This window comes from Centruroides sculpturatus, unplaced genomic scaffold (genome assembly GCF_000671375.1).
Source record: "Centruroides sculpturatus isolate CEXI.00-Female unplaced genomic scaffold, Cexi_2.0 scaffold1806, whole genome shotgun sequence".
NCBI classification, from domain to species: Eukaryota; Metazoa; Arthropoda; class Arachnida; order Scorpiones; family Buthidae; genus Centruroides; species Centruroides sculpturatus.
Window position 1 is genome coordinate 16,207 of NW_019386022.1, and position 19,971 is coordinate 36,177.

The 19,971-nt window shown below is 30.8% G+C and overlaps 1 protein-coding gene across 1 annotated transcript in view; it reads left to right on the top strand.

Annotated features, from left to right (window-relative positions):
- The window catches only part of LOC111613168 (dynein heavy chain 8, axonemal-like), a 28,437-nt gene that overhangs the window by 5,696 nt on the left and 2,770 nt on the right, over positions 1-19,971 (top strand). Inside the window, exons 2-5 of the mRNA XM_023354493.1 lie at positions 5,218-5,405; positions 12,584-12,664; positions 12,734-12,850; positions 18,031-18,150. Of these exons, the coding sequence (XP_023210261.1) occupies positions 5,218-5,405; positions 12,584-12,664; positions 12,734-12,850; positions 18,031-18,150 (506 nt within the window). The remainder of the gene's footprint in view (positions 1-5,217; positions 5,406-12,583; positions 12,665-12,733; positions 12,851-18,030; positions 18,151-19,971) is intronic.

Here is a 19,971-nt window from a genome sequence, read left to right on the forward strand (position 1 = left end):
AACACAGTATAGAATTTTTTAAAATAAACTCCAAACTTTTATTTGAAAGACATACTCCAGAATATGATATTTTCATTAGAGGGCTCCTAAACTCAAATTAGCGCTGTAATTCTCTTCATAAGCAAAATGTTAGGCATCTTCCACCGAATCACTATACATAACTTTATTTCCCCCAAACATATTTATGTAGCTAAAATTAGTTTTAACTAATGTTAAAAGTTAAAACTAGTTTTATCAAAAGTCAAAACATGTACAGCAGTAAATTAACTAGACAAAATCGGTTTTGTCTAGTTAAAACTAGAATTTACAGTAGTCAAAAATGAATTTGAGTTAAAACTAGTTTTAACTAGACAAAATGGGTTTTAACAAAGACATTCAGTATAAACTAGTTTCGACTAGACAAAACGGGTTTTAACAAAGACATTCAGTATAAACTAGTTTCACCTAGACAAAATGGGTTTTAACAAAGACAGTCAGTATAAACTAGTTTCAACTAGTTAAAATGCATTTTAACTAAAAACGGGTTTTGACTGTAACATATATATATCTCTTCACTCCACCTTCGTCTGTCCTATTTGTTTACTCTTCTATAATGTTATCGTCTTCCCATTGACTTGAGTGTGTGGGTGGACTGAGAGGAAAGGAAGGAATGGAAGGCTTTTGAGAGGGGATATGAGTGGACTAAGGTGAGAGGAGGAACGAGGGGGAGTTAAGAAGGGGGAGAACGAATGGAGTTAGGGGAGAGGAGAAACGAGGAGAGACTGGAAGTGAGAGGAGAAGGGAAAGGACGGGAGACTGAGAGGAAGGAAGTGGAAAGGGGAAATCGAAAGGAAAGCCTCCCCTGTAAGTTTGACATTGTATGGTAAGAAAAGAAAAAGAGGACTTTAGAACGAGAGAAAGAAAAAGGAACTTAATTGAGAAGAACCAGACGGATCGCCCCTTTTGGATTAATAGAGAGGTTGAGGCAGACGTTTTAAACGTGTAAACGTGTAGGACAGACGTTCGGTGTCGCTTTCCCGTAAGCCTAGAAGTTTGACGATGATGTTTGGAATGTCGAGCGTGATTCCACCGACTATCCAAACACCATTGTCAAACTTTTAGGCTTACAGGAAAGCGGCGCCGAACGTCTGACCTATACGTTTACACGTTTAAAACATCTGCCTCAACCTCTCTAATATCTCAGTGTGAAACAAGAATTGAGTGAATCAGCCCCCCCGACCGATGAGAAGCCTCATCCACGAGCCCACACAATTCAACCTGCATCATCAAGTTTTGGGTACCCTCTTTCCTTATTCTTTTCTTTTATCTTCTAAATCTTCGAATAAGCCAGCTATATTCAATTAGTTTAAGTAGTAATAAGAACCTAGTATTAAGTAAGACAATTTTAGTTAATTGGATGTTCGGTTCGGGAAAAGGGACAACTAGAATTGTTGGTATCCTATGAAATCTGTATTTGAACTAGCGAATAAATAAATAATTGTGTTTTATTTTTTCTGATCTGGAGTGTGCGCCTTTGTATAACTCACAGATTTTACATAACTAATAATACAGTCAGTCCCTGACTTATAACTTTCCAGTTTATAATTCCTTCTACTTATAATTTATTTTATTAATATATATTTTCTATAAAAACTAGTAATATTAAAAAAAACTGTTTTGAATTTAAATTATTGGTCAGACTAATGTCATAGTATAGTAATTTAATGCTAATTTGACACTGTAATGGACAGTAAACATGACTATATAACAATAACTAAGTTTAATCATTATTAATTACAATTCACATTGACACTGTTAGACTCCAAAAAATGAAAATGCTTGAAATTAACTTTTTATAGAGCTGTTTGGTTTGGAGCTATTATTCCAATTTTAATTTTATGACAAGTTAAATTGTTAACTTTCATTTATATAATTTATTGTTAATAAAAATCCAGCAACATTTAAAACTGTGTGTATGGTGTCATCTGTTATAACAAAAACTTTTTGTATTTTTAATTATTATAGAATGGCAAAAAGCTTAATTTTGAGGGTAAGGATGGGTTTTATTAAAAAANTATATATATATTGTGAGCAAGCCTGCACAATACACATTCTTGTTACATCCTTGTGCAATAAAGCTGTTACTCTGTGTCCGAGGGAATCCATTTCCATTTTTTCACACCTAATTCTGATGATCATACATACCAGCATGTGTGGTGCAATCTGTTACAATATTTTATTTAAAAGCTTTTTATATTTGTAATTATTATAAAATGGCAAAAAGCTTGAAGGTAGGGTTTTGTAGAAAATTATAAATACTAATAATGAGTAAAATCTTTACTAAGTTTGATTCTACTCACGATATGACAGATGACCCTCCTCTATCTGCCCACTTTGTCGACCTTTAACCACACAAATTTAATAGTATCAATTTCTGTAATACACAAATCTCCCTGAAAAATTTCATAAATTTTCAACAAAAGATACAGGCATTTTTAAGCTTTAAAGAGGGTGAACAAAATTGTGCCCCTCCCACACACAAAGAAACATCCTTATATACAGATCAGACTCCAAATTTTTTTTCATTTCTCAATATTTTAAGGTGCCCTGTGTCCAAAAATGTAAAAATCTTGGGGGAGTCATTTTTTGACTGATTGTCATACTTTCCCTCTGTTATATATAACAGCCAGGAAAGTAAAAATAAAATCAATTTCACATAAAGATTTCATTACTCCCTCAATATTGATAGATGTATGAGAACACGGTTGTCTTCCTGTATGTTTTCATAAAGCTTATTATTTTAATTAATTAATTATGGTATTTTATAAATACAATCTTTAATTAATAAACAAATTAATTAATATTGCTAATAAGCATATAAAGCAATATTTTATATAGATTTATGCATGTCCGTAGGAAATATCAATATATTATCACCATTATTTTTTATATTTTGCTTAAAACTGATTTGGCTTATAATGGGAGTTCTGGAACAGAACTGTCATAATTTTGTGACTACAGTAAGACCCCACTTAATTGGGGATGTGTTTCTAGATGAGAAAGCGCTAAATCAAACAGTTTTTAACGAGGTTATTTTAACATAGAGTAAATAGGGAAAGGGGAACATGTGACCAAAAATAAACAGATTTTACTTTAATTTTAAGTTATTTTTATATTAATTTACATAATAATATATATTAAATAACACATATGCACATGTGAGCCCACAGATTTTTATGGGCCTCTTAAAAATCGAAATGTTCTATTAATTGAAAATATCTTTGGAAAAAACCCGAGGAATTTGAACTAGATCGGATGTCACCAATTGTACTAACAACTAGGTGGAAAAGTTTACACTTAGGTATGAAGAATGCACCATCATCGTCAACAAAAGTCAATCACGTGTCAGTTTTCCTATGCGAATGATATAAAAGCTTGAATCTCCAGAAGTTCGGGGCGATCTCTCGAAAGTTATACTTGTCGATGTGTGCATCTCGTCTCCCGAACCTTCATATAACGGACTCAACCTGACAAAAGGAGAAGATACCATATAGAAGACCATAGGAACTTCCACATAAACACTTAATTGCCACATAGAGCTCTCTTTGAGGTAATTATTTGAACCTGCGGACTCTCTCTCTCCCTAAGTGTATTTTTAGTTTAATCCTTGGAGGAAGGAGTATAGTATGTTAGCCACATTTATTCTGAGTTGTATCTAACCGCATTTAACCTATATATTGTTATTGCCTTATGTATCCTAGCTTTGCCATTCAATAAATGTTTATTATTCTGTTGAACCTGTCTCCTGTCATTTAAGGACACCTGCCAGCTTCCTCACCCCCTCCCCACTCGATTTGCCCTCCTAGCCATTCAACGATCCCAAGATCGGGTTTTACCAGCCTGTGCAGAGTAAGAGGTCATTTGGGGATTAACCAGTTACCCACTGCTAATCTCACACACACATAACCTGAACATATGCATACAAAAATGTAAAGTTCATTTTTTGTGATGAAGGCCCTGGCTTTTCTGAAATTCCTGTTTTTTTGTGATAAAGTCATGTAGTTTCATTTGTTGTTTTTTTCTTTCCTTAAGCAAATGTCAGTAACAGAAAATCTTATTTAAAATGTCTCATTTTGCTTTTGCACTCCTTTCAAAATCTGGATCATTTGCTAGAGTTTGATCAACAATTTCAGTTATCATTATTAAACTTTTACTAAGGAGTAAAAGTTTGGTAATGATAATTGTTTGTAGCAAGTTCTTTGAATTCTTCATTTTCAGAATCACTATTTTCTAGTTTTACATGAATTCCTGGTTCTGCCAGTTATTGAAAGTTGTCATTGGTAAGGCTCTCACCAGAAATCTGCACCAGAAACTCCTCAATAATTTGCTCTTTTACATCTAGTTTTGCTGTATTGATTAGGTTGAAAATTTGGTCAATCTAATGATACAGTGATAGGCTTTTCTTGTTGAGAATTCTTTGGATACCGCCGGCCATACCTTCTTCCACACTTTGTTCCTGCATTTCTCAGTTAATTCTTGCCAAGTGAAGTCGATATTGCCTATGGCATCCATGATGTTATATTTTTTTCAAAATTGCACAACACAAACATATATTTAAGGAAAGTACGGTACTATGATGAATTTCCACGTTTTGTGCTGATTGATTTGTGTTCGGGAATAATTGTATTATATATGAATTGATCAAATGCCATGATAATTTGAATAAGCATAAATTTTTGAGTATTTTTAAGTCTTCGGGCAGACTGTGTTATATCAAATCAGTGTCAATCGAGGCAGTGTAGAGTCTTAGTGTACCTGTATTGCTATTTAATCCATTGTAAATTATTTGTTAGTTAAGTGTTTATTTTTTACTGTATATTGAGAATAATAAAAAATATTAAATAAATATATAAATAAGAAATTCACTGTTAATATAAATTTTTTTATATATATGTTGTTTTGAAGTTCATTTATTTTTGTGTTAAACTTTTATTAAATAGTTAACAAAAAGATATTTATGCTCTTTTCCTTGAATGTAATTTTTTTCTGAATGTGAAGTTCAAAAATTATTAAATATTTTATTTAATTGAACATGGGCTACTGTTTAGTTGTTTATTATATAGAATGAATAATTTTAAATTTTGGTAAAATGTTTTTTTAACTAAACAACAAATATCTATTAGTTTGGACTAAACATTATAGTAAAGCTCTCTTAAATCAATTTTTAAATTTTCTTAGGTTTACATGTGCCAATTCTAGTTCATCATCCAGAAACTAAAGAATTTCATATTAATTTTGCTAAATCATTATTCCAAACTATCAGAGAAGCAACATGTTTACAAAGAATTGGACTTGAAATTCCGGCAAATATTAAAATATTGCTTCATGGAGAAAGAGAATTAAAAAGCAATTTCAATACAATGAAGGTAAAATTTATATTTAATAATAATAATTTTTTAAATATTTATTTAATGAAAATTTTTTGGAATTCTTTGTGTCAGAAGTCTTATTACAAAGCATATTAAAATCACATAAGTTATTATTTTTAAATTTGTGAATCAATTTATTGGGTTGAATTTATATATATTGTTATGAAATACAACTTTAAACTTTTAAATTTAAAGTGTAATTTGTCTTATGGCAAACATATTCTACTTTAAATTTAATAATTATATAATGTTTGCAAGTATTAAAATAAAGTGCTGGATCATAGGTTTTTAAAGTTTTTAATTAAAATATAATATGTAATGAAATGATGATGTAAAAAGTTATACATTATTTAAATTTGATATGCTATGGCAAAAAGTGTTGCATTCTGTAGTTGCAGGATCATTCTAACAACAAAAAATTTGTATGTGACATAAGTGTAGCTTAACTAAGAAATAATCCATATTTCACAGATTTGGATTATTTCAATCCAAACATTTTATTTTAGAAATATAGAACTAATAACTAAAGATTTTGTAGGGAGCACTTCTGCTGGCAATACATACTGCAATATGATTTGGTAATGAATTGTACAGAAGCTTAATTTTGATTTGAGAGAGGCTATCCTACTCATTTCCATCTGTTGTCATAATTCATTGGTATTTTTTGCTGGATTTTTACTAGAAGTTAGTGTATGCCTATGTCATTTCATCCAAAAAGGGAAAGACATTAGGTCATAAAATGTCACAGATAAACTGTTGTGTTGTTAAGCTAATTAGGATCAGTGTAAGAGTACCTGATGCACCTAGACAAAGAAGGTTTAGGCATTACTATACATTGTATGTATGTATGTATGTATGTATGTATATTACTGTATATATATGAGCCGTTTATTTTGAAAGTGGGGCAAGTCCATTTTTGAAAAAAATTGAGATAATGGTAGTTATAGATAAAACTTGTTATGATCTTTTTATGTGTAAACAATTTATAGTAAAAAAAAATTCAGATTCTAATATTTGGGAGATGGAAGTTTTAGCTCTTAACAGTATTGAAAATATGTTTATTTTGAAAGTGGTGCAAGTCCATCTTAGATTGAAGTTATTTCTGACCGCATATATTACGGCAAAATTTAGCTCCAGTTGCTGTATGGTGAAGCAATGTGGCCGTTTGTCATCATGTCTGAAATCTAGGGTGTTTCTATCTATCTATCTTTGATATTGAAAGTCGGTGGTTGTACAATATTTCATAAATAACAAAAAGTATATCTTAATTTTGTGTTTTGATAATAATAGGTTTACTTCCAACACCAAGAAATATAAGCGGAATATGTATGTATTGAATCAGGGCTTCCACAATTTTCATAATGATGAAGTTAGTATGTATGTGTAATATATGTTGATGATTTAGATAAACATTAAATGTAATATAATATATGTTGACAATTTAAAACAAAGGAAATGTAATCGAGAGGTGCCGAGGTGGCGGGACAGAAAGCGAGCGAGAGAGCTCGGGGTAACCAGCTGGATGTAGAAGTGTTTAGTTGTATTATTAAAGAGAGATTCGTACCATATTATCTGGTCAGTTGAGTCGTTTATAATACAGTATGTTTGGGATGAAACTATAAGAACGCAAGAAGTAGCATCTTGCTATCCCGAAGAGCACAAGAAGTAGCATCTTGCTGTTTGAAGCACAGACTGTGACAATCCAAAAACATATTATAGCTTACATGTGCACTGGCCAAAATGGAAACATAAAGTTGGCCTTAATGTGGATGAAAATTGTTCAGGCCAGTGACAATGAAATAAATATTATTGATCACAAATTTTTATTTTCAGAACACTCATTTTTACCGAACGATCGTGATTTTGGAGTGGTAGAAATGGCAATCCGGAAAACCAGTTCCTTGTATATTCCCCAGGATTACTATAAACTAATACGAAATTGTCGAAAACGTAATAAATTTTTAGTACATGAAATGAAACGCAAAAATTTTTTTTCAACCCAACCTCTGGGGAAAGCAGTTTTAAAAAGAAACAAAAATACCGATGGAGAAACCGTGAATTGGTTAAATATATGCTGGATCAGATTTACAAGGGATGCACCATACAAAATGTTCTACAAAACTTCGATAGAACGAGATGCTGAATTTAAAATTATCGATTTGTCACCACAACGAGGAAGACCAAGTAATTTCGGAAATATAAAGTTATCGTTTCTGTATGAAAAAAGGAGATCTATTACATCTGAAAAATACAAGGACACGATGGATTTATTACCATATATACTTCCCGTTCATCATGAATATTTTAAAATGTTAAATCCTGAATAAAATTCATTTAGTTATACCTACGTATAAACTGAAAATGTATAATTTGATTGAAATTCTTAATAAAACTGAATTTTTTTTGTTATGTTATATTTTCTACTAGAATATTCTTTGTTTTGTTTCACTTTTTATCAAATGAATAAATATTTATAAAAATTTGAATAGTATTTTGTTTTTATTATTAAAAAAAGGCTGATGCAACTGAAAAAATTCCCAATTAAATGAACGATTACAATAATTCATTAATTTTGAAAGTGAGGCAAGTCCATTTAGTTATAATGAAACTCTTACTTTTTTTAGTCAGCACTGTAAACACTATTGAATTATAAACTTACATTATCTGGTACCACAAAATATTAAAAATATATCTATTAATACTTACCAATATTTTTAAATATATTGAAATGCAAACCTTTAAATATCTCGCAATAACAAAAATTGGACTTGCCCCATTTTCAAAATAAACGGCTCATATACACCCAAACATGGAGATATTTATAAAGATATTATTCAATATTATGGACATTTAGAAACATTTTAATTAATTAACATAAATACATTTATGTGTATATACAGTATATGATTACTCCTAATATCTGTATAGGAAGAAAATTATTATATCTTAAATAAAAAAATTATGAAAAAGGAATTTTTCAACTGTTTGGCTTCGGCAAAGTTTTGAATTAATTCATTTATATTGAGTATAGATACAATTCTACAGATATTATTGCTAGACTAGCAAGTTGTTCCTTATCTATTGTAGAGATAGAGTGAGTGTTGTTTTTATAAGTTTTAATTTTGAAAAACTCCTTACTAAACTTGCTACTGATACTGGCAATGTTGAAAAAATTTTGAGCAATGAATGCTATTGTCTGAATTGTTTTTGCATATGTATTATGTATTTTCTGGATTCTAGAATGAAGTATTTTTTGGAATTTGCCTTGCTTTTATTTTTAATCCACTAAATAAATCTGTTGTCAATATATCTGACATTGCAAAGTTACTTAAAACACGAAAATTCTAAATATTTTTTAAGCAGTTCTGTCAAAGTAATTTTTAAAATTAATATATATTTAAAAGAAAAACTAAACTTTTCATTAATTGTAAACCTGTGCTTGAATTTTTCATCAACAGGTGCAATTGTAGTATCAATAATTGAAAAATGAAAAAATCGACCTTAAATTTTAGTTTTTTTTTTATTCTCATTTCTAAGAATACTTAAATTAAATTAAATACTGAATATATTTATTTCTAATATTTATTTAATATTAAATTAATTAGTATTTGCCAAAATTAAAAATTCAAAAAAATCTAACAGTCTATTTTTTTATGAATATGGTTGGCAACCCTAGGTAATCACCTAGATTTGCTTAAGAGTTAAATCAGCCCTGCAAGCTATTGGTAATGAAGATGAAAGAAGAGCTACTGTTATAGGAAATTGCATCCTATACAATTATACTATTTGTTTTCACTGTGTGGTAGTAGCATACAAATACTGGATTATGCTGCTGGCCATGATGATGTCAAACATGAATCTATGATCATATTGTCCTGTGAAGAAATGAAGTGCATTGCTAAAAATGACTATTCTGTTGTCCTTCCTCTCAGGTTTGACACTATTGCATTTAGACAGTGTGGTAGTGATCTGACAAAGGTAGATATTGTAAAGAGCAGAATGAGTAAAATCCAATGTCACATAAGTATCAACCAATACATAATATAGGGTGCTGTGCAGAATCAGGTGCATTTCTCCAGATAGCTGTAAGTGACAATGTTGACGTTATTCTGGTTTGTCAACAGATTTTTCAATCCTCTTGGTTATTTCTTTGAAGCCAATATATCAGTTATGACTATTTTCTGAGACCCACTGCTTCCAGATTTGTCAAATCTCGATTCAAGTGCAAATCAATATGCCTAAAAGACAAGCTAGGAGTATGAAGGTCTGCCTTTTTTGAAAATCTGTATTTTAAGATATTTTATGATTTTTCCTTTCCAATTTAATTTTTAAAGAATTATAAATTTTTATTTAAAATATATAATTCCTTAAAAAATTATCACTGGTTTTATGTTTAAAAATTCAAAATTTGTTCACCTGTATAATATTAGAATGTTAAAAGTTTCAATTATTTATATTATTTTTCATAATATATATCTTTTNATTAATTAGTATTTGCCAAAATTAAAAATTCAAAAAAATCTAACAGTCTATTTTTTTATGAATATGGTTGGCAACCCTAGGTAATCACCTAGATTTGCTTAAGAGTTAAATCAGCCCTGCAAGCTATTGGTAATGAAGATGAAAGAAGAGCTACTGTTATAGGAAATTGCATCCTATACAATTATACTATTTGTTTTCACTGTGTGGTAGTAGCATACAAATACTGGATTATGCTGCTGGCCATGATGATGTCAAACATGAATCTATGATCATATTGTCCTGTGAAGAAATGAAGTGCATTGCTAAAAATGACTATTCTGTTGTCCTTCCTCTCAGGTTTGACACTATTGCATTTAGACAGTGTGGTAGTGATCTGACAAAGGTAGATATTGTAAAGAGCAGAATGAGTAAAATCCAATGTCACATAAGTATCAACCAATACATAATATAGGGTGCTGTGCAGAATCAGGTGCATTTCTCCAGATAGCTGTAAGTGACAATGTTGACGTTATTCTGGTTTGTCAACAGATTTTTCAATCCTCTTGGTTATTTCTTTGAAGCCAATATATCAGTTATGACTATTTTCTGAGACCCACTGCTTCCAGATTTGTCAAATCTCGATTCAAGTGCAAATCAATATGCCTAAAAGACAAGCTAGGAGTATGAAGGTCTGCCTTTTTTGAAAATCTGTATTTTAAGATATTTTATGATTTTTCCTTTCCAATTTAATTTTTAAAGAATTATAAATTTTTATTTAAAATATATAATTCCTTAAAAAATTATCACTGGTTTTATGTTTAAAAATTCAAAATTTGTTCACCTGTATAATATTAGAATGTTAAAAGTTTCAATTATTTATATTATTTTTCATAATATATATCTTTTATTTTACTAATTTGAAAATGTTTTGTGTGACAGTTGAAAGATGACCATGCTTGTTTGGGTATAGTTTTCAAGTTGTAATTTTTCAAATAAGAAAAGTTCTATTAAAATTTTGGCTTTATAGTTTTAGGTTTTGGTTATACAATATATTATGTTTCAGATGGAGTGGGATGTTTTTTAATATTAATTATTGAAGGATAGAAAATATAGAGTAAAAATTTAAATTCAATTATAATTGAAATAAATTTAATGTAAACATTAAGAAGTGTTTACAAAAACATTTAAAATATTAGAAAATGCATTGGTTTTTCAAATCTCCTGATAAAATCATATGTTTTTATTTAGGTCTTTTGCATTTACAGGACAGAGTTATATATTTGAACAGAGTACTTAAAAATTTTTTAATGATCTTATATTTCTTTTTTTTTCAATATACATATACCAAATTTTAATTCTCATAGCTCCTCTTGTTTTTATTCTTCATTTTTACATTTCCTGCTGTTACAGAATATAAGAAAATGCATTGGTTTTTCAAATCTCCTGATAAAATCATATGTTTTTATTTAGGTCTTTTGCATTTACAGGACAGAGTTATATATTTGAACAGAGTACTTAAAAATTTTTTAATGATCTTATATTTCTTTTTTTTTCAATATACATATACCAAATTTTAATTCTCATAGCTCCTCTTGTTTTTATTCTTCATTTTTACATTTCCTGCTGTTACAGAATATAACAGAGAACATAATATAATATATGGTGATTAGATATGACTCTATTCAGTTTTTTGCATTTTTCGATATCTTGATATGCTTGGAGCCCAATAAAGTAAAAAAACCCTTATAAACCTTTGTGCATGTATGCATGCATGCATCAGTTTTTCATTATATCTCAGGATTGGATAAACCAAACATTTTGAAACTTGGCAAGATAATTTCTATATATAGGGCATTCATGCTATTAAATTTTGGTAGTTAAAGATCAAGGTGATGGGTGAGATAGAGAGTGAGTTTTGTGTCATATCTCAAATGGACTTGGATTTAATGTAAAATTTACTTGTTATTGGCATTTACAATTTCTTAAAAAGCCATCTCTATTCTCAAAATTATTGTATTTTGCCTTTTTGTAATATTTAATGCTATAAAAATTATTTTAAAATAAAATCTCAACAAATGGAGACATACACAATTTTAATGTTGTGCTAATGTCTTAGTGTTTTAAACTTAAATATTTTTTTAAATGGAGAAATTTCTCATAATTAAACAAAATTACTCATCTTAAGCATTTTATTAATTTTTTTAAAATATATAAAAATTTTACTAAGATATAAAAATTTATTTTTATATCTTAGTAAAATTAAAAATTATTGGACTTTCTTTCTTTATGGTTCTTTTAGCCTCTTGTTTAAGTGCTGGGTGAGTTGAACAAGAGCCGTTGTCTGCTTTTTTAGACAATATCTCAGAGAATCTTCTTTTAAAGATTTATCAACTGTGTCAAAAAATGCAGAGGACCTACCACCTATCATATCTTGACTATTGTAAACGTAAAAAAAATATTGTAAGAAAGCTCTATATGTATAATTTGTTTTTCTATACTGTTGTATTTATACTTTGATTTTTACTTCTGTTTTTGTTTTGAGACAACTCTGTTATTGGGGAGGGTCATTTTGCTTAATCTGCATTACCTGCATAACTCTTGTAAATAAGTAAATAAATATTTTGTTTTCTTAAATTGTATATTGGCTTGATAGTTAGCTATAGAAAGAAATATTTAAATAGTTATTATGTTAACAACTGTTTAATATTTAATAGTTTATTCTTGAAGATTATTCTGATTTGAAAAATAGTGTACCTCAGGTTTTAAAAGTACTGATGGAACCTTTATTACAAAGGGTAACAATTTTTTAATTAAAATAAATTTCTTCATATAGTCTCTGTAATTGATCTTAATTTATATTTCAGATAATAAACTCCTTAAAGCCTGGTACAACAGTGTTAACTTGGTCATCTTTATTGCTAAATTCATTTTTTTCTGATGTCAAAGAAGAATTATCTTATGTTAGAAATATTCTTAAAGAGGTATTAAATTTAAATTGATGTATGCTTATATTTATCTAACACACTTTTCATTTTTATAATAATATCTTCTAGAATTAACGCTTATTATTAAAGTAAAAATTAAAACTAATCAAAAACATTTATCTTATATATCATATATTGAGTTGTTTGGAAAGTAATTTCATTTTTCTTACCACTAGACGGATTAGTCGTATTTTTTTTGCCATTTTCATTCTAAACTGTATTATCATTATATATTTTGACAGCTAGCATTTTAAGACTTATTTGTAAAAAATTTTGTTTGATTTTGTGCAATTGTTTATTTTTTGCGTCCCATCAAATATGGAAGATCGAAAGCAGCATTTTCAGCATATTTTGCTCTTTTATTACCGAAAAGGTAAGAATGTCGTTCAAGTGAGAAAAAATTGTGTGACGTGTATGGAGAAGATGTGTTGAGAGAAAGACAGTGCCAAAACTGGTTTACAAAATTTCATTCTGTCAATTTCAATATTGAAGATGCACCACGTTCTGAATGTCCAGTTGAAGCCAATTAAAACAAAATAAAAGTACCAATTGAAGCAAACTGCCGAATAACAACACGTGAAATCACTAAGAGATTAAATTTGTTAAATTGAACTGTTTATGATTACTTGAAACAAATTGGTTTCATTTCAAAGCTTGATATATGGGTTCTACGTGTTCTTAAAGAATGATGCTCTCTTTGGTGGGATTTTAAGGAAATTTATTTTTTGGAGCTTTTACCAGACAATTTAACAATTGATTCGAAAGTGTACTGCCATTGAGTAAACAAATTGAGTAATATCATCAAACAGAAAAGGTGGCCAGAATTGATCAACAAAACAGGTGTAGTGTTTTACCATGATATTGTCAAATTTCACACAAGTTTGGTAACTGGTCAGAAACTGTTATAACTTAGATGGGATGTGCTATCACACCAACCATATTCGCCAGATCGAGCACACTCAGATTATTACTTGTTCCGGTCTATACAAATTTTTTTTAACTGTAAGACATTTACTTGAAATGACAATGTCAAAAATCACTTGGATCAGTTTTTTGTAAGCAACGATCAAAACTTTTATGAATGTGAAATCATGCTACTACCAGAAACGATGACAACAGGTATTTGACCAAAATGGTCGATATATAATTCAATAAAATATTTATTTATTATAAAAATATTGTGTTTTTTTCCACGGAAAAAAAACGAAATTACTTTCCAAACAACCCAATAAATATATAAAATAATACTTACAAATAATGTTTTCTTTTTCTAAGAACATTACTACTGGTTACAGTAGTTCTTATTATAATGGTTAAAAATAAAAGTTGTTTGCATAGGGGCATCTGTCTAACTTGTTTCTGTATTGAAGAAAAAAAATTTTAAAATTTGGATAAAATCAGAAGAAATTTAGAGGATAGTACCACAGTTTGAAATTTTAAATTATGCTTATGTTAAATTTCTCTCCTGTCATTACTTATATCTGTAGTAATGATTTGTGTTATATGTCCTTTGTTTATATTTTTTATTTTTCTAATGAATAAACAGCCATGGGGTGGCGTCTCTATCGAGCCCATCACTTTTTGGTTCAGTGTGACTTTGAAACAGATCAAAGTAGTAGTGTATGATTTATACTTACTTGTAAGGTATTCTAGTCTCCATCTGTAAATAAGTGATATATTTAACAGTTTATTTTAAGTAAAATATTGGATAATACAATAGTAAGCATTTAAAATTTATAATTGGTAATTTTCATGCTTCAATGTCACAAGGTGAAGAACAATTTTATGGTAATGCACGAAACATTTGATAAAATTTTTCAACATTTACACGTAACTAATTTTGGCATATATAATAATAGAAGCACTATAATGTACAGTAATATGATAAAAGTACGTTAGTGATGCTAAATTATGAAAAATACAATGAAAAACATGGGTATCTTGATGAAAAATAAACAGAAATAATATTTTGTGTGAGTATTGTTGTGTCTTTAGACAGCTGTAATGCATGAAATGAAAAGGGATAAGGTTGTTGGTAAAGAAAGTTTATTGCATAATGCATGTGAAGTGAATCAGTCTAATTAAATGAAAAGTTGTATTACATATTTACGGTATGTGAAGGTAAGTTTATATAATTTTAACAGACACTCACTGTCTGACTTTTGTTTAACACATGGTGAAAGAAAAATGCAGTAATGCATGAAACATATTAGTAACACACAAAACATTTTCATTCACTGCATATATTTGCAGTGAATGAAAAGCAGAGTGTTAATAAGCAGAGTTTGTATAAAAGTTGGAAGACATGAATATGGCTCTCTTGTTCAATGGTTTTAGTCCACCAGTACCTTGACAATTTCATTTCCTTGATACCAGGCTTCATTTTTTCGCTTGTGTTATGTTTCACTCTAAACCCATTTTACTTAGATTAAAACAGTTTACTTGAACTATTTCATAACTTTTCTGTTATTATTCCTGAGTAGTACTTGCTTTGAAACACAATTTTGACATAATTTTCTACTTAGATCTTGACATTGACAGTGCTTTTACTATTATCTGTCACAGGATCATTATCAATATTGTCTACATCCATGTTGTGGTTTTCAGTTTCCTCATCTGAATAAGGAAAAATCTGGATAAATCTGTAGCTGCTTCTCCAAGGTAATCCTTGTTGTACTATGTGCAATGTTGTGTTGCTATGAAAAGTGAAGCTTATGTGACTGGTGAATTGGAGAAGTTCTGGCAAAGTTCATTATGACAGGTCTAACCTATTGGTAGCCTTTCTAAGGACTAATGACCTGTAGAATTGTTTAAGACTTGGCATGTTACTCATATGGTCCATATGGTCTGCTGGCATGGCACTCTTTGATTGTTAAAATTCTTCTGCACTCTTCTTTGTTTTATATATATATATTTGTTTTGGGATCCATATTCTGTTATTCTGTCAATGTTTTCTTTCTCATTTGTTTTTGTTTTTGTTTAATCTCTGCTCTTTTTTCTTCTGTCATCTGCTTATATATTGTACGTGCGTATTTTTTGCTGTAGATTTCCCTTCCACCTTCTCTTGATAAAGTCCATGGATAATATAGCATAAAAGGGGGCATATAAGTACGTGTCACAATTGCTACAAACATGGAAAGTCACTTGTTTTGTGAGTTTTTCTTGCTTGCATGTGCAAGACAAACCACATGGTGAACAATTATATGAATATCTGTGTGGGACAACATTATTATGTGTTATATTTTGAATACCTCATGTAATTTCTTATGTTGGTAAAAAGAAATGCTAAATTTAGGTAAATCATGAAACAAGAAATGCCCATTTTTTATCTTACTTTGCTTTGAAACTATGTCTTACTATTCACTATTGGTGTTTTACAGCAGCTGTTAACCTTATTGATTTTGCTGAATTTATGAATTATTTCTGCAACTTACAATCTGACACTTAGCTAACATCATGTCTATGGCATGGGGAGGGCAGTCGACCACTTGGATGTGTGACTGCAAAATTCAATTAATTTTGAATATTTGAGCTAGCAATTTATTATCCCATGTGAAACAGGTTTTGCAATTTTAACTTATAAAAATTTACATTAATATCCATTTTTACTTGGAATCGTCCTGAACATATTATTATGTTTAGGACCATTAACAAGACTCATACAACTGGATTGTTGAGAGCTTGTATGAGGCCCAGGGTAGAGCAGGCCACTTTTGTCTCTTAGCAGATACTTTTAATCATTGCTCTAGCATTAATGACGCGCTACGAGAAATCCAACGCATCAAGCGCATCGCCACAGCCCACGGTTTCAGCAGTAAGTTTATCGATAGGCTTGCGCAAAAAACTCATAGATGCTTAACAACCGGAGATGCCACTTCTAAACCTCTAAAGCAACAAGGTAAGCGCATTACCGTCGATTTTGACCCTAGAATGAGCCAGGCCTATAACTTCATAGCAAAAAAGGTCAACGCTACTCTCGCATACAGACGCAACCCTACGATTTATAAACTTCTAGCTAACACCAAGGACAAATGCAGCGAAGCCAGGAGACCAGGAGTCTACACCGTCCCTTTGGAGGACGGCAGATCTAACCCGTGCAAGAAGCTAACATACATTGGCTCAACCAATAGATCGCTTAGAAGGAGGATAACTGAGCACAAGTACGACGCATACAACAAAAAATTCACTTCCACCCTTGCCCAGTTTGCAAGCGAACCTGGTATAACGACCAAATGGGAAGAGGCGAGGATTACTATTCCTATGCACGACCACACCAAGCTTAGAACAGTCGAAACAATCGAAATATTTAAGCAATCCCTCAAAGACGGTTGTATCAACAGCAGAGATGCGGACTCGCTCTCCTCCGCTTGGAAATCATTCTTCGACAACCCCTTGAAATAAATAGACCATCCCACCCTCAACGCGTGCAACCGTTAGCGCTTTTTACTTGTCGCGTTTATTTCCAATTCTACCTTATAAGCGTAACCCCCCCTTCCCATCCCCTTCTAATCGTAACACCCCCTTACCATCCACGGTCGTTCGCACGCCTCTTCTTACGGTAGCGTTGAATATTTACGGCCTCAACTATGACGTCACTCCCCCTGTGGTGATTGTGCATCTCCTGTACGTAGCGCGCTTACTCTAAATCTTTTTTCCCCAACTTTAGCAAGTATCCTATCTGCACACCTCCCTTCTTTACCAAAAGTATGTAGTTTTTCTCCCTGGTGTCGTATACCTATCATCGACGAAGACATCACGGGTAAGACGACACCTGGGTAAACATTGGCAGCATTTAAACTTCTTCTAACCGACGCTCCACAGTGTACCCGAGGAAGGCCTATTAAGAAGGCCGAAAACGTTTGTACTCCAGTTAATAAGGCTAGAAATTAGTGAGAAAGGTTTTGTGCTGTTAGTCTATATGGGGGATGGTACCAATTTTCAAATTGTGTTAGAATGAATCCGTGCTATAGAAGTGCCGTGTTATACGGGGGTTACCTGTACACTAATATGGCGTACAGCCACAACCATTGTATATTCTTTATTTATTGTTATATAGTTGATTTAATTTGACTTAGATATTGATGACTGTGCTGATGTTTTTAATCTGATACATAAAAATTATTTCAATTTTTATACTGTATTTTTTTCCTCTAATATTAAATTTAATGTTTTTAAAGATCCTGGATATTATGAAAGCAAGAATTGATGTTCTGTTAGAAGATATCTGTAATACTTCATTAATCGATTTTCCTGAAGATGAAGTGTTGTCGTTATATGAATTTATTGATAGAACTAAGGTATTTATTTGATTATAAATTATGTTATTCCTTTATGAATGGTATACAGTCACATTTTGCTAATACAAAAAACTAGAGTCCAGACCACAGCTGTAAAATAAATATTATCTTAAAGTACATTACAGCTTTTTTCACTTGTTAGTGCATATAAAAGCTTTAAAAAAAATGTTATATTTATACTGTCATTTATTAAGCATTCATTAGCATTAGGCCTAAAAAATAATGCAAAAGTAAAAATATTAATTAAAACAATGCTGAAAATCCTTTTAAGAGCAAGGTAAGTACTGAAAATAATAAACATGAACATACAGGAATTTTTTGATTGAATTTTATTTTTTAATTTTTATTTCATTTTTAATATAAATATATATTTATATAGAATAGTTTAAAATTACTCAATTTATAATAATTTTTGATTTTATAGATGTTCAGTTTTCTGGCTCAACTATAAGATCTAAAAAATGTCTTAATTTAATAAATGCATTTGATTGCTAAAAATTTTAGCAGTAATTTTGTATGTAAGGGGGCCAAGGGAGAGATTTCAAAACAAAAAAATAATGATTATATGTGATATCATTATCATCTCCATTGCTGTCTGGACTGCTGAGTGGTAACAGTCAACGTCATGTGGGAGTGGTTGAGTCAGAGATCGCTGCCTCGTTTACAAACAACACAACCCATTTATTAGACAATTTACCTTACAAAAAGTTCATAGATTTGAAGGGTTTAAGTCCTTGTGTACTTTGGCGCATAGTCTGTAAAGAAGAAGAAGAAAGTCCTGCGAAGAAGCTGATTTTCATTCGCTGACCAGATGTTGCATTCTAAGTTCAGTTGTTGAACAGGAAACGATGTCCGATGAATGCAGATTGGAATGTATGAAGTTTCTCTCAATGAAGGTCTAATATTTTTGGAGGATACATCGGCAAAGGACGAAGATGGAACCTTGCGGAAAGCACCCGAACAAGGGACATAGCCTTGTGAGATGCCATGGCAAAGAACCAACTGTCCTTGTGGCACGTGCTGAAATATCTTTTCGTCTTGCAAATTGTCATTTTATTGGTTATTAATCCCCTTTCTCTGTTGCAGATTGGTCTTTCTATGTTACCAGGTGAAATTGAACCAGATCGGTTTCCGAGAAAGATGACTGTTTATGAATACAATTTGACACCATCTTTCGTTCGGTGTTGAATGAACCTTGTATTGTAATGTGAAATGATAGAGTGAAATGTAGACAAAGGAATAAAATAACAAAGAAATTTATTACTCGATCATTACAATACAGTATTCCTTTTGGATGCCAACTAATACCTCTCCCACTAAATAACACACAATAGTACTCATACAAAAAATGACACAAGATCAATCCTTGACAAAAAAATTTATATGGCAATCTCTACCTGAATCAATTGTCTAATTGCTCAGAATTATACATAACTTACAACTAGGTGCTTACGACTGCTTATAACTAATAAAAATAAGATAATTAATTAGAAAAACTGAAGAGTAAGAACAGGGAATAGGAAAGAGGGTACCCAAAATCTGTTTCAATTTTCTACTTGTCGTTGGTATGTTGGGACAAGATTTCTTCCTGGGATAATGAATAGGCTCAATTCTCTCACTATTTTATAATCAGTTCAAAGGGCTTACTGTTTTTTATTCCTCACAATCAATTTTTCTCTCTCTTCCCAAAGTCCTTGTCTCTACCATGCAAGGCCAAAATGCACTGGGGAGACCGATTTTGCTGTCTTACCTCTCTGGGTTCCTCTCCAGAATGAGCCATGTGCTACGCTTCTTGCTCTCAGGGTTGCATTCCATCTATTG